Raw genomic sequence first — 15,188 nt, 5'->3', positions numbered from 1 at the left:
GTATCAGCCAGCACATCAACGACTTAAATCCAGAAATAGTTTTCTAAGATGTACAGAGACACTCGCTGGAACACCTCAGCAAGCGAGAGTCCAAAAGTGGCAGGCTCAAACCCAGAACCTCAACCAATGACTCCCTCCTGGGCACACAGAAGACTGGGCGACTTGGAAGGTGCTGAACAGACTGCGCTCTGGCACCACGAGATGCAGAGCCAACCTTCAGAAATGGGGCTACAAAGTAGAATCCTCGACATGCGAGTGTGGAGAAGAGCAAACCACTGACCACCTGCTGCAATGCAACCTGAGCCCTGCCACATGCACAATGGAGGTCCTTCTTGCGGCAACACCAGAGGCACTCCAAGTGACCAGATACTGGTCAAAGGACATTTAATCAGCTACCAAGTTTGCAAAATTTGTGTTTTTTTAAATCTGTTTGTTTGTTTTGTTCTGTTAGAAATGTAATACAATGTTCTGGTTGCAGATGACACGATAAATAATAAATAAATACCCCTGACAGATGGTCATCCAGTGTTGCACTCCAGGTCCAGAAGAAGCCCTCTGACTCAAAACACAGCACACAAAGAGTGAAGAATCAAATCTTCTTTTATTGAAGCTTAGTAAATAGCCAGAAGAAATAAATGTTTGTAAGAAAATCAGAAGGTTGAAAAAGTAATAGTCCTTAAACAATAGTAACCCAAAGCAATGTCCACATAAGAAATACAGACAATCCAAGACAATTGAGAGGCCCCTCCTCCCTGTGGCACCAACAGCTGCTCTGGCCAGATTGAAGACAGAGGGGAGCAGAAGACATTTCCATCTTGTCCTTACTAATAATATAATATATGTTCCGTCTCCCAGGAGCCTGGTTTGCCTTACCTTAAAGATGTTTCCCCTTGCATTTCTCTCAGGAGCTGCTGCAACCTTGCAAAGCCTAAAGGTTAACAGTCTCAGAGGCAGGAAGGCCTGCCTGCAGGCCTCTTTGCAGTTATTGGCCCAGAGAGCAGCTTTTGAGCCCGCCCTTTCTCCCAGGGAAAGACCTCCATTTTAGAGGCCTCCCTGCCCTTTCAGTTGGGAAGAAGAATTCAGATGTGCTAGAGGCCAGCAAGAAAGCCCTGAGAAACCATTGCAAGTACTATAAACAATCTGGGATAGAAAGATAAAGATAGATAGAAATATAGATCAAGTAGGCCATAGATAGAAAGATATATAAATAATTTGGGATATAAAGATCAATTAGGCCATAGATAGATAGATAGAAATACAAATATATTGAGTAATTGAGTCATAGATAGATAATTTAAAAGAGAACAATTGAGTTATAGAGAAGCTTGTTGAGTTTATAGAGAAATTATAGATAGATCGATAGATAGATAGTATTGAGCATTTGCCTCCAAAATAACTCTGAGCCAGAGATTGGGAAGAAACATCTGCTTTTTTCCAACCATAGGGACTCAGGGTTATGGTAGAAGAATTTCAGAATTCACTATACCTTTTGGAGAAAAGCTAACTCAATTTCTGAATGCAACAAAGCTCATCTCTACGCTTTACCAATTGACTGTTTGTAACGTTGATAAGCCTTGCCAAGTCTACAAAGACTTTGTTAATAAATACCCTGTTTGCTGTTTCATACCTGGAGTGGACTGAGTTACTCAGAAAGTTCAAGCCTTTAAAGAAAGATTCCAGCAGTCCGCCCAGACAGAGAGCAGCACATCGCAGTTTTGTTTTTAAGGCGTCTGGGTGTGATGGCACAATATAGTATATTGTATATACATATAATATTTATAATATTATAATGTAATATAGTATAATACTAGTAATAATAATACAATATTATAATTATAATTATATATTTACATTGCATGTAATGTTACTAATAATATTACAATATAATACTGATATTGTACTATGCTAATAATATAATATATTGTAAGAAAATATATATTGTAAGCCGCTCTGAGTACCCTTCGGGGTGAGAAGGGCAGCATATAAATGCCGTAAATAAATAAATAAATAATCCAGACAGGAATCAAGCAGGATGCAAAGACAATCCAAAAGGCTTTTAAAACTCCACAGAAACAAGATCCCTTGAACAAGACTCCCATGGCACAGGAACTTGGTTTCCAAACGATGCCTGATCTGACAGGTTTTCCCTTGAAGCAAACTTTATATCCCTAAACTCAGAAATTGGTTTCGTTTCCCTCCACATTTTCCCTCTATCAGACATAGCCTTTCAGAGCGATGTAAATACTGAGATTGTTGCTGATCCTGGCTAATCTCCAGCCACCTATTCTTCAGCTCCTGATCTGGCTGCTCATTAAAATCCCCAGGTGTCAGATTGCTTTCCAAACCCAAATCTTGAGAGCTCACAGAGAGAAGGAGTGAATTGTCATTGCTAGGCCCAAGGATATTCTCATGAGAAACTGCCCTTTGCACTGGGGCCTCTCTGTCATTGTCTGCCTGAAAATCATAGACCAAACCATCTCCATCTTGTACCTCGGCCTCAGCACCATCATTTCCTACATCAGGATCCTGAAACACAAACACAGGCTGATTCCCAACATCCAGCCTCTGTTTAAATGTTTCCAAGAAAGGAACTTCCACCACACTCCGAAGCAGAGAGTTCCAATGTTGAACTCTCTGAGGCTGGACAGGTGCCAGTTCAGACCTCTCAAAGGATGCCTCCAGGCACAACAGCCAGACTTTGGAGTTGCAAAGCTACTCAATTGATAATCAAGCTGGCTAAGTGTAACATTCACACTTGCCTCAAACTGACAAGAGTTCTTTCCTCCATTCTGGACATGCCACAGATATATATACACCCCACTTGCCCCATTCTGGGAGTGTGTCAACCAATTCTAAATGGGGTTACGCTCCTTTTGAAAGACTGTGTTTGCAGCTTGGGGCTGCTCCTGGATCCGTCTCTCCAAATGTCAGCCCAGGGAGATGCGACTGTCAGGAGTGCTTACTATCAGTTTCTGCTGATCTGCCAGCTGTGCCCCTTCCTAGATTTGAAGGACCTGAAGATGGTAGTGCATACACTGGTAACTTCAAGGTTGGACTTCTGCAATGCTCTTTTAATAATAATAACAATAATAATAATAACAATAATTTATTTATATACCGCTCCATCTCCCCTAGGGGACTAAGAGCAGTTCCCAGATAACATTACAAAACATATAAAGTAAAAAAACAACATAACCATAAGGTTAACAGAACAAAATAAAAATTGTCGCCATAACACACACACATATATATTGGGGTGTTGTGTGCTTTCTGGGCTGCATGGCCGTGTTCTAGCAGCATTTTCTCCTGACATTTTCACCTGCATCTGTGGCTGGTATCCTCAGAGTACATTCCACAGGATAGTGCTTTACTACTATCATTATCTGAAGATGCCAGCCACAAATGCAGGCAAAACATCTGGAGAAATTGCTGCTAGAACACAGCCATATAGCCCAGAAACCGCACAATGTCCCAGTGATTCCGGCTGTGAAAACCTTCAACATTACAGTGGAATATGCTGTTGCAGAGCATGGTATAGTCTCCTTCTCTGGAGACTTTTAAGCAGAGGCTGGATAACTATCTATCAAGAGTGCTTTGATTGTGTTTTTTCTGAATGGCAGGGGAGTTGAACTGGATAGCCCTTCTGACCTCTTTCAACTCTGATTCCATGAAATATTTAACATGGCTAATACGTTGTGGCCTTCTCTTCTGCAGGCTAAATATACCCTGCTCTCTAAGCTGCTCCTAATAGGGCTTGGCATCCATAAGTTTTACCATTATGGTTATCTGCCACTGGATATTTTCCAGCTTATTAATATCTGACCAAAGCAGAATAGAGTGCTACTATTATTTCCCTTGCTCTATACATATTTCTATTGTTACAGCCTTGAATTGATAGGCTTTTTTAGCTGTCACATCATACTATGTAATCATATTCACCTTATGGCCTAATAAGACTGCTAGATCTCTTTCTCATCTTTCTCATCTACTGTTGTTAGTGTCACTCATCCTGTATCTATTAATTTTGTTTTTTCTGTATTACATTTCTCTGCGTTGAAATTAATTTTGTTAGTTTTTCCCTCAGTTCTCTGTCCAAGAAAATCTAATGGTTCTTAATATGCTAAAGAATAGATACAAAGATCTCAAGCTGATGGACTTTCTCTTCCAAGAGGGCCAACAATTTGATTTTGCAGCAGTTGTAGCTACCCACATCCGCAGGCAAAAATACATACATATATACATACGTATTTACTATCAATGTTCAATAGCTTTAAAGTAGGCACTGAAGCAGAACTCTGGGTCTTCTGCTCTGGGTCTTCTGCTTGAAAAATTAAATTTGAATCTATACTACTGAATGACTTTTGGGTAGCACTGATAATACCTTTCGGTAGCCGGAAAGGCTATCTCTCTCTCTTTTTTTTTCAGTCTCCCAATTTTTTTTTATTTGATACATCCCAACAATCAACAAAATTTTGCCATACAGGACTTATTTCAATATACATAATTCCAAAAGTAAATATTCCTTAAATGACATTTTATACATTCCTTAGTTATGTATCGCTCAACACCCCTGCCCTCCTCCCAGTACAAATCAGGACAAAAGTCAGAACAAAAAATAAATAACAACACTAAAAAGAAGGGAAATCCAGACAAGAATCAATCAGCGCCAGCTAACACCTATAAATAAAGGATTCTCCAGGCAGGAAGCAGCCAGGCTTTGAAGCTGCAAGGTCATTAAATGCTAATCAAGGTGGTAAGTTACAACATTCACACTTGCCTTCAACAGACAAGAGTTCTTTCTCCCACCCTAGACATTCCACAGATATATAACCTCTACTTGTCTAGTTTCCTACTGACCCCTCAACCTCTGAGGATGCCTGCCATAGATGAGGACAAAACATCAGGGGATGAGGACGAAACATCAGGGCCATACAGCCCGGAAAACTCACAGCAAACTACTATTTAGTTTTTATATGGCAGTGAAGATGGAGCCTTTGTGTCCAGTCAAGAGTTGACCCTTGCTGGGGTATAGTAAAGGTAAAGGTTTCGCCCTGACATTAAGTCTAGTCGTGTCCGACTCTGGGGTGTGGTGCTAATCTCCATTTCTAAGCCGAAGAGCTGGCGTTGTCCATAGACACCTCCAAGGTCATAAGGCCGGCATGACTGCATGGAGCGCCAGTACCTTCCCTCCAGAGCGGTACCTATTGATCTACTCACATCTGCGTGTTTTCGAACTGCTAGGTTGGCAGAAGCTGGGGCTAACAGAGGGAGTTCACACCGCTCCCCGGATTCGAACCACTAACCTTTTGCTAAGCAAGTTCAGCAGCTCAGCAGTTTAACCCACTGTGTGTCACGTTGCCAGGGCTCTACTGTTATTTAGGTAGAGATGAACCAAACAAATACCCAGTTTGTATCAAGTAGTTTAATTAAAACAGCGCTTACTGCATGGAGTGCTGTTACCTTCCCGCCGGAGCGATACCTATTGATATTTATTTATTTATTTATTTTACTTGTATACCACTACTCCCGATTTGGCTCGGAGTGGTTTACAGCAGATTAAAACAATACAATTAACTTTAAAATACAATAAAAACAAGAACAGACAGAGTCTCAAGCTATTCACCCATCAAAAGCTTGTTGGAAGAGAAAGGTTTTACAGGCTTTCCGAATAGCAAGGTCTCGGATAGATCGGGTTTCAACAGGCAAGGCATTCCATAAATAAGGGGCTACGATCGAGAAGACTCTCTGCCTAGTAGAGGACAGATGATAACTCCGGATGTTGGGGACTTTCAGCAAATTTTCAGTCTTCGGACAGAAGTAATCTCTGGGGTTGGTAGGGGGATAAGCGGGCCCTCAGGTATGCCGGCCCAGACTAAATAAGGCCTTAAAGGTTAATACTGGCACCTTGAAAGTAATCCGGTACTCAATTGGTAGCCAGTGCAGCTGTTGTAGAATTGGGGTGATACAACACCTCGCCAGCACCCCAGCAAGAAGACGAGCCGCCGCATTTTGCACCAGCTTCAGTTTCCGGATCACTGACAAAGGAAGGCCAGTGTAGAGGGCGTTACATCTACTCACATTTGATCTACTCACATTTGCATGTTTTCGAACTGCTAGGTTGGCAGAAGCCGGGACTAACAGCAGGAGTTTACACAGCTCCTCAGATTTGAACTTGTGACCTTTCAATCAGCAAGTTCAGCAGCTCAGCACTTTAACCCACTGCGCCACCGGAATCCCTTGTCTGCTTGAGGCAAATGTGAATGTTGCAATAATGGTCACCTTGATTAGTATTGCATGACCTGGCTCGAGAGCAGTACGTGTGAAAAAGATCTTGGAGTCCTCGTGGACAACAAGTTAAACATGAGCCAACAATGTGATGTGGGGACAAAAAAAGCCAATGGGATTTTGGCCTGCATTAATAGGAGCATTTCTCCTATTTCTCATGCCAGTAAGGTAATGCTCAAGATCCTGCAAGGAAGACTCCAGCAATACATGGAGCGAGAGTTGCCAGATGTTCAAGCTGGGTTTAGAAAAGGCAGAGGAACGAGAGACCAAATTGCCAATATCCGCTGGATAATGGAGAAAGGCAGGGAGTTTCAGAAAAACATCTATTTCTGCTTCATTGACTATTCTAAAGCCTTTGACTGTGTGGATCATAATAAATTGTGGCAAGTTCTTGGTGGTATGGGCATACCAAATCACCTTATCTCTCTCCTGAGGAATCTGTACAAGGACCAAGTAGCAACAGTCAGAACTGACCACGGAACAACAGACTGGTTCAAGATTGGGAAAGGCGTACGGCAAGGCTGCATACTCTCACCCAACCTTTTTAACTTGTATGCAGAACACATCATGCGATGTGCGGGGCTTGATGAATGCAAGGCTGGGGTGAAAATTGCTGGAAGAAACATTAACAACCTTAGATATGCAGATGACACCACTCTGATGGCCGAAAGCGAGGAGGAGCTGAGGAGCCTTCTAATCAAGGTGAAAGAAGAAAGCGCAAAAGCTGGGTTGCAGCTAAACATCAAAAAAACCAAGATTATGGCAACAAGAATGATTGACAACTGGAAAATAGAGGGAGAAAATGTGGAGGCCGTGACAGACTTTGTATTTCTAGGCGCAAAGATTAGTGCAGATGCAGACTGTGGCCAGGAAATCAGAATACGCTTACTTCTTGGGAGGAGAGCAATGTCCAATCTCGATAAAATAATAAAGAGTAGAGACATCAGACTGGCAACAAAGATCCGCCTAGTCAAAGCCATGGTATTCCCTGTAGTAACCTACGGATGTGAGAGCTGGACCTTAGGGAAGGCTGAGCAAAGGAAGATAGATGCTTTTGAACTGTGGTGTTGGAGGAAAGTTCTGAGACTGCCTTGGACTGCGAGAAGATCCAACCAGTCCATCCTCCAGGAAATAAAGCCCGACTGCTCATCGGAGGGAAGGATACTAGAGACAAAGTTGAAGTACTTTGGCCACATCATGAGGAGACAGGAAAGCCTAGAGAAGACAATTATGCTGGGGAAAGTGGAAGGCAAAAGGAAGAGGGGCCGACCAAGGACAAGATGGATGGATGGCATCCTTGAAGCGACAGGACTGACTTTGAAGGAGCTGGGGGTGGTGACGGCCGACAGGGAGCTCTGGCGTGGGCTGGTCCATGAGGTCACGAAGAGTCGGAGACAACTGAATGAATGAACAACAATAGGAGCATAGTGTCTAGATCTAGAGAAGTAATGCTACCCCTCTATTCTGCTTTGGTTAGACCACATCTGGAATATTGTGTCCAATTCTGGGCACCACAATTCAAGAGAGATATTGACAAGCTGGAATGTGTCCAGAGGAGGGCGACTAAAATGATCAAGGGTCTGGAGAACAAGCCCTATGAGGAGCGGCTTAAGGAACTGGGCATGTTTAGCCTGAAGAAGAGAAGGCTGAGAGGAGATATGATAGCCATGTATAAATATGTGAGAGGAAGCCACAAGGAGGAGGGAGCAAGCTTGTTTTCTGCTTCCCTGGAGACTAGGACACGGAACAATGGCTTCAAATTACAAGAAAGGAGATTCCATCTGAACATGAGGAAGAATTTCCTGACTGTGAGAGCCGTTCAGCAGTGGAACTCTCTGCCCCGGAGTGTGGTGGAGGCTCCTTCTTTGGAAGCTTTTAAACAGAGGCTGGATGGCAATCTGTCAGGGATATTTATTTGTCGTGTCAGGGCAACCAGGTAATTATATTACATTTCTAACAGAACAAAACAAACAAACAAACAAACAGACAAAATACAAAATTTGTGAGTTGGTAGTTGATTAAATGTCCTTTGACCAGTATTAGAGTGCTTCTGGTGTTGCTGCAAGAAGGTCCTCCATTGGAACTCTCTGCCCCGGAGTGTGGTGGAGGCTCCTTCTTTGGAAGCTTTTAAGCAGAGGCTGGATGGCCATCTGTCAGGGGTGATTTGAATGCAATATTCCTGCTTCTTGGCAGGGGGTTGGACTGGATGGCCCATGAGGTCTCTTCCAACTCTATGATTCTATGATAAATAAATAACCTTGCAGCTTCAAAGACTGGCTGCTTCCTGCCCAGGGGAATCCTTTGTTGGGAGGTGTTGGCTGGCCCTGCTTTTTGAGTGTTGCTAAGCACCAATAGGACCCAAGAAGCCCATTTCCCAAAGCCTGAGATTGGGCCCTCTTCCAAAATGTGGAGCCTTTGCTTCCGGGCAGGCGAGCTGGCCTTGGGATGCGCATCCCCTCTCCCCCCACCCACCCGTTTTTTTTTTCCTCCCAGGGACGCCGCTCCTGATTGGCTGCCAGGGTCCTGGGGGGCGGGGCCTGCGGGAATTGCAGCAGAGGCAGATGACAGCAGCAGCAGGAGCAGCATCCGCCACTGCAGCCCGCTTCTGCCAGGCGACGTCTGCTGCAGTCTGCTGCCTTCTTCTTCTTCGTCGCGCGCGCCCTGCTTAGCGCGTGGGAGCCGCCCCGGCCTTGCTGAAGCTCACCATGCGGCGCGAGCCTTGCTGCCCGTGCTAGGCGTTGTTGGCGGGGGAAGCAGCCGGATCCGCCGCAGGAGGAGGAGCAGCAGCATGGACGGTGCTCTTGCGGCGACCTCTGCCGATTCCCCGGGTCCGCTGCGGAGGGGCATGCTGAGTAATCCTGCCGTCAATGGGCGAGGACACGGAGACGCCGCAGATTAACCATGGCTTCCTTCGCGACCACAACTATGTGACCGAAGGTAAGCCCCTTCTTGGGTTGATGCCACATTATGGCCTCTCCCCTTCTCTTCACTTGCTGATGCTGCAGCCACCCCTCCTTGGAGAAGGTGCCTTTGGGGGGAATCCCTCCATAGAAATGCCTCTTTTTTGCATCTAGAACCAAACTAAATGAGTCTTAGGCCTCATCAGCACTGTCATGATCATGCAGAGCAAACTGGGTTATATATTGCAACATAAGCTCATCTCACTCAATAATATGAGTATAACTGCATTACATGGCAGTGTAGATGGGGCCTTGCATGAGGAGGCTTCGCACTTCCTACCTGCAAGGTTATGTAAAGGCTGTCCGCGTGTGTGTCGGATGCTGAGCCGTCTTTCTTCGATGGTAAGACGCCACTGAATGTATGGCGCAACCACATTTCGGTGCCACCACCAAAAAAATGCAAAAGATGTCATCCAACATTTATTTTTAATTTTTTTATAATATTTTATTTTATTTCAAAAATACACCAACCATATGAAATATTTTCTACCGAATGGAGGAATTGTGTGAGATCAAAATGTACATCAATTAATTCTGCTTATACCTGAAATCAACAATAATTCACTAAAAAAATCCAATTCTAAATCTCCTTTTAGACTGTCATATGATCTACTTCAAATAGATAATCTGGATTTTTTTTCTGGCATTGTCGAAGGGATTTCAGGCCCCTTCCACACAGCTGGATAAAATCCCACTTTGTCTGCTTTGAACTGGAATATATGGCAGTATAGACTTAGATAATCCAGTTCAAAGCAGATGCTGCCTGGATATTCTGAGCTATATAGCTCTGTGGAAAGGCCCTCAGATATATCCAATTTTTAGACATGCCTTAGAATTGAAAAAAATGCAGTATAGGCAAACGACGTTTCCTTTGGTCTGCAGTACTGCAAAGCTTCCCAGTGTAGGGCTATGAAAATGATTTTTAAAATGCACACCAGCCTGCCTGCGTGATCGGGGTTGTATGGAGTTCTCTGCCAGATATGTTCTGTTGAATCTGGAATATGGTGGTCTGTGGAGCTGGCCAGCTTTTTCTTACACTGTCACGCTAAATTTTCAAAATATCTTACATTGGTCTGTGTTTGATTATATATCTATATAAATAAAAATGTAATGTTAGTTTGTGGGATTAACATAACCCAAAAACCACTGGACGAACTGACACCAAATTTGGACACAAGACACCTAACAACCCAATGTATGTCCTTCACTCAAAAAATTGATTTTGTCATTTGGGAGTTGTAGTTGCTGGGATTTATAGTTCACCTACAATCACAGAGCATTCTGAACCCCTCCAACGAAAGAATTGGGCCAAACCTCCCACACAGAACCCCCATGTGGGCCACAGCAACGCGTGGCAGGGGACAGCTAGTATCTATATAAATAAAAATGTTAGTTTGTGGGATTAGCATAACTCAAAAACCAATGGACGGATTGACACCAAATTCGGACACAAACAACCTATCAGGGCAACAAGTGACCATCACTTATAAAAACACTGGAAAACACAGCAGAAGGGACTTAAAAGCCAAAAAACAGAAAATTACATTACAACACATGCACAAAACCACATATATATTTGCAAACACACATATACATAAATATATACACTCACATATACATACACAAAACGCATATACACAGACTGGGCCACAGCAACGCGTGGCAGGGGACAGCTGGTGTGTGTGTGTGTGTGTATGTATATGTAAATTTGATTTATAAACCACCCTATCTCCCCATGGGGACTCAGGGCAATTTCCAGCGAAGTAACAAAATGGCAAACATTCAGTGCCAAAAACAAACAAATAACAAGTCAAAACAGTGGATAAAAAAATCTCAATATAAGATTAGAAATATAACCGAAAAAAACCTGAAAATTAAACATAAATAAGCATGCGCGCGCACACACACACACTTATATTATAGATATACACACATACATGTGTGTATATATATATATATATACACACACATATATAATATATACACACACATATATAATATATACATACACACAGGGTGTGTGTAGTTTCCAACAGACCTCACAACCTATGAAGATGCCTGCCATAGATGTGGGCAAAACGTCAGGAGTGAATTCTTCTGGTGCATGGCCACACAGCCTGGAAACCTCACAGAGACCCAGTGATTCCAACCATGAAAACCTTCGACAACACATTATATTATATATTTTATTATAATGTATGTGTGTGTGTGTACACACACACACACACATATATTATAGACAATATGTTTGAAAAGCTAAACAATTGGGATATATGCTGTAAGATAGCCGTCTGCAGAGGAAATTTGAGCTCGCATTTTAAAAAGCAGTAAGAGAAACATAGTGCTTTGTGACATTGCTTCTGAGATGCTAGCCGCATCGGGAGCAGCCTTGCAATGCTGACTCAAACCATTGGTCCAGCTCAGCAGAAGGACTGGAAACAAGGACTGGTGAGAAATCAGCATGGCCAGCTCCTCTAAATGCCCATCCAGGAGCCCTGGCCCTGTTTCGTTTCTGGAATGAGTTACAGTCGGGTGTGGTGTGTTCCGTGTCCTTCGTCACTTCTGTTCACGTGTTCCATTTTGTGAGCTCACGACAAGTTCATGACAACTTCTGTGTTGTATTTCATTTAATGTGCAATATATTAAAAAACAAATGCTGAAGACGACTTCTTTTTTTACTTTGTGGATGAAACAGTGGTGACGATATTCACGTCAACTGCAATGTATCTGTGTTGCATATGCAGCCCGGCATATTTGGGCAGAGACTTTGACATAAAATTCAGGGTAGTACTGGTGGTGTCAGCCATTATCACCCGGACGAAGAAAATATGATTTGCCCAATTAGATCATCTTTTAAAACAGTAAAAAGGCTTTTATTTTTTTTAAGGTATTGTTGGCACCTTTTTTGCTGACCACGGTGCTATAGTCTGTTACTTACTTACTTACTTAGGCGATCCCTCGTTGTCAGAGTAGGATAATCCTCCAGGGTGGGTCCGTAGGTGACGATGGAGCCCTATTCTTGATCTTCATCATCTCCCACAGTGAGGGCATTGGTTTCCAGGTGGAAGGCGATCCCAGTAGGGGTTGGCTTGACGCGCCTTCCTCTTGGCACATTTCTCTCTTTCGCCCTCCATTCGTGCCTCTTCAAATTCTGCAGCACTGCTGGTCACAGCTGACCTCCAGCTGGAGCGCTCACAGGCCAGGGCTTCCCAGTTCTCAGTGTCTATACCAGAGTTTTTAAGGTTGGCTTTGAGCCCATCTTTAAATTTCTTTTCCTGCCCACCAACATTCCATTTTCCATTCTTGAGTTTGGAGTAGAGCAACTGCTTTGGGAGATGGTGGTTGGGCATCCAGACAATGTGGCCGGTCCAGCGAAGTTGATGGCGGAGGACCATCGCTTCAGTGCTGGTGGTCTTTGCTTCGGTACCATTTGTTTACTTGTCTTACCAAGAGATTTGCAGGATTTTCTGGAGGCAGCTCTGATGGAATCGTCGATTCTATAGTCTCACATCTATAGAGCACTTATTTTTCAAACTTTGGTTAGTTTTGTGCAAGAATACCCTTGAAAGACTATGGTAGAATATAGGATTGCCCTATGCAGCCAGTCCCCAAGTTGGGAACAAGATAGATTGTGTAGTTTTGTTCTTCAGTAGAATCTGTTGTGAGTTGGAACAGGTACATTTATAAGTGTAACTCCAGTCACACACACACACAGTATTAGCTTTGGACAGCATAGGGAAGGGTTGACACCCCTGTGGAATATGCTTTGTTACCTGTGCTCGTGTTCAGAAGATTTCACCTCACTTTCTATCCCAGTGAGAATTGGATTTTGGAAATTTTGGCTTGTTGTGGAAACAAGAACTGGTGAAAAATCTTCAGTGGAGAGACCTTTTCCCCATGATAGCTCTTCCAGGAGTGAACTTGCCTTCCTAGGGGGAGATTTTTCTCACTTGCTATTGTCTCAGCCCTGTTCTTAACTGTGAGTTGTTTGTGAGTCGGATGTTTGTAACCAGGGACTGCCTATACTGTTTATAAACGCCTGACATTGCCTCTTATTTTCTCATGACAAATGAGACATTATGTTTTGGATATTTTAGAATCTTCAAATCATAGAGTTGGAAGAGACCTCCAGGGCCATCCAGTCCAACCTCCTGCCATGTAGGAGCACACAATCAACCCCGACAGATGGCCATCCAGCCTCTAATGTTGTACTTATTATCTCATTTGAAGAGGGAGAGGAAGCAAAGGTTTAGGAAAAAGAGAACTCTCATGGCAATGTCATGGATCCTTGGCAGCCATGCTAATTCCAACTCCGAAGTTGTTGATCTTCTGGCAAAGGTCAATGATGTCTTGGACTGACCACCACTGCACTCAAACATTGGGAATGAATGGTTTCCATGAGATGGGTTCCCTTCACTGCACTGGTGCTACTGATGGGACACACATCTCCATGTGTGTTTATCAACAGCAAATTTTCTCTCTACTATTGCAAAGCGCCATGACACACCCACCACCAAATGCCTTACAGACATGGGTAATAAGTGGCATTTTTTCACTGGCATATACACCTTTATTCCCCGTGCCCACCTTAGTGGAAAAAGACACGGTGTAAGGGGGATTGAATTTATTTTCTTTATTTATGCCCTGTGGAATCAAGGTGGCTAACAACTACACAATCTGATCATAGTTTAAAACAGTGGTTCTTAACCTTCTTAATGCTATTTTATTTATTTATTTATTTATTTATTTACATTATTTCTGTCTCGCCCATTTCAGCCCGAAGGCGACTCAGCCATGACCCCTTAGTACAGTTCCTCATGTTGTGGTGACCCCCAATCATAAAATTATTTCTACGTCATATCTGTAATTTTGCTACTGTTATGAATCATAATGCAAATATCTGATATGCAGGATGTATTTCATTCACTGGACCAAATTTGGCACAAATACCCGATACACCCAAATTTGAATACTGATGGGGTTGCGGGGGGGGGGGGGGGGGGAGTTGTAGTTGCTGTGATTTATAGTTCACCTACAATCACAGAGCATTCTGAACTCCACCAATGATGGAATTGAACTAAACTTGGCACACAGAACTCCCATGACCAACAGAAACTACTGGAAGGGTTTGGTGGGCATTGACCTTGAGTTTCGAAGTTGTAGTTCACCTACATCCAGAGAGCACTGTGGACTCAAACAATGATAGATCTGGACCAAAGTTGGCAGGAATACTCAATATGCCCAAATGTGAACACTGGTTGAGTTTGGGGAAAATAGACCTTGACATTTGGGAGTTGTAGGTGCTGAGATTTATAGTTCACCTACAGTCAAAGAGCGTTCTCAACCCCACCAACTTCGCACACAGAACTCCTATGACCAAAAGAAAATACTGTGTTTTCTGTGTTTGGTGATCCCTCTGACACCCCCTCGTGACCCCCTTGGGGTCCCGACCCCCAGGTTGAGAAATCAAAGCAAATACAAAATTTGAAAGAAAAAAAATAGTATTGTGTGGATATCAAGTTATAATACAGTTAAGATATAATAAATACAATTAAAATTATTTTTAAAACTCAGAATTCCACCCACAACCTCTACAACCATGTGCCCATCATCCTCCCCAAAATTCCTGCTGGCAAAGAAAGGTCTTTGCCTACTTGCCAGTCTTCCTGGCTGGACTGTGCATTCTCATAGAGGTGCATTCTCACTATCTCCTCTCCTCTCATCTGAGTCCCCCCCCCCCCCCCACCTATCTTTTGCAGGAGATTTAGGTGTAACCCCAGGAGAGTGCTGCCACCACAGGCTCTGTTACAGGCCCTTCTGTCAATTGTAACAAAAAATCAAAGGGAAAAAGCTTAATGAGCTGTGTTATCATCCACATTTCACCAATATTATCCTCAGCATTGAATGTTTGTCATTGTGTTTTATTCTGTTGTAAGTTGCCCT

The 15,188-nt window shown here is 43.2% G+C and overlaps 1 protein-coding gene across 3 annotated transcripts in view; it reads left to right on the top strand.

The window, feature by feature from the left end:
* The first annotated feature begins 8,822 nt into the window (after positions 1-8,822).
* The window catches only part of PPP2R2C (protein phosphatase 2 regulatory subunit Bgamma), a 51,432-nt gene continuing 45,066 nt past the window's right edge, over positions 8,823-15,188 (top strand). For 2 of the 3 annotated variants that reach the window (XM_060778041.2, XM_060778039.2), the window contains exon 1: positions 8,823-9,222. Coding sequence is in view for 1 of the 3 variants with exons in the window: in XM_060778040.2 (XP_060634023.1) it covers positions 9,153-9,222 (70 nt within the window). In the remaining 2 variants the exon portion in view is untranslated. The remainder of the gene's footprint in view (positions 9,223-15,188) is intronic. The other variant, XM_060778040.2, reaches the window with a different exon arrangement.

This window comes from Anolis sagrei, chromosome 5, assembly GCF_037176765.1.
Source record: "Anolis sagrei isolate rAnoSag1 chromosome 5, rAnoSag1.mat, whole genome shotgun sequence".
Classification (NCBI taxonomy): Eukaryota; Metazoa; Chordata; class Lepidosauria; order Squamata; family Dactyloidae; genus Anolis; species Anolis sagrei.
Note: the sequence above shows the minus strand (reverse complement) of the source record. Positions and strands in the feature narration are given on the sequence as shown.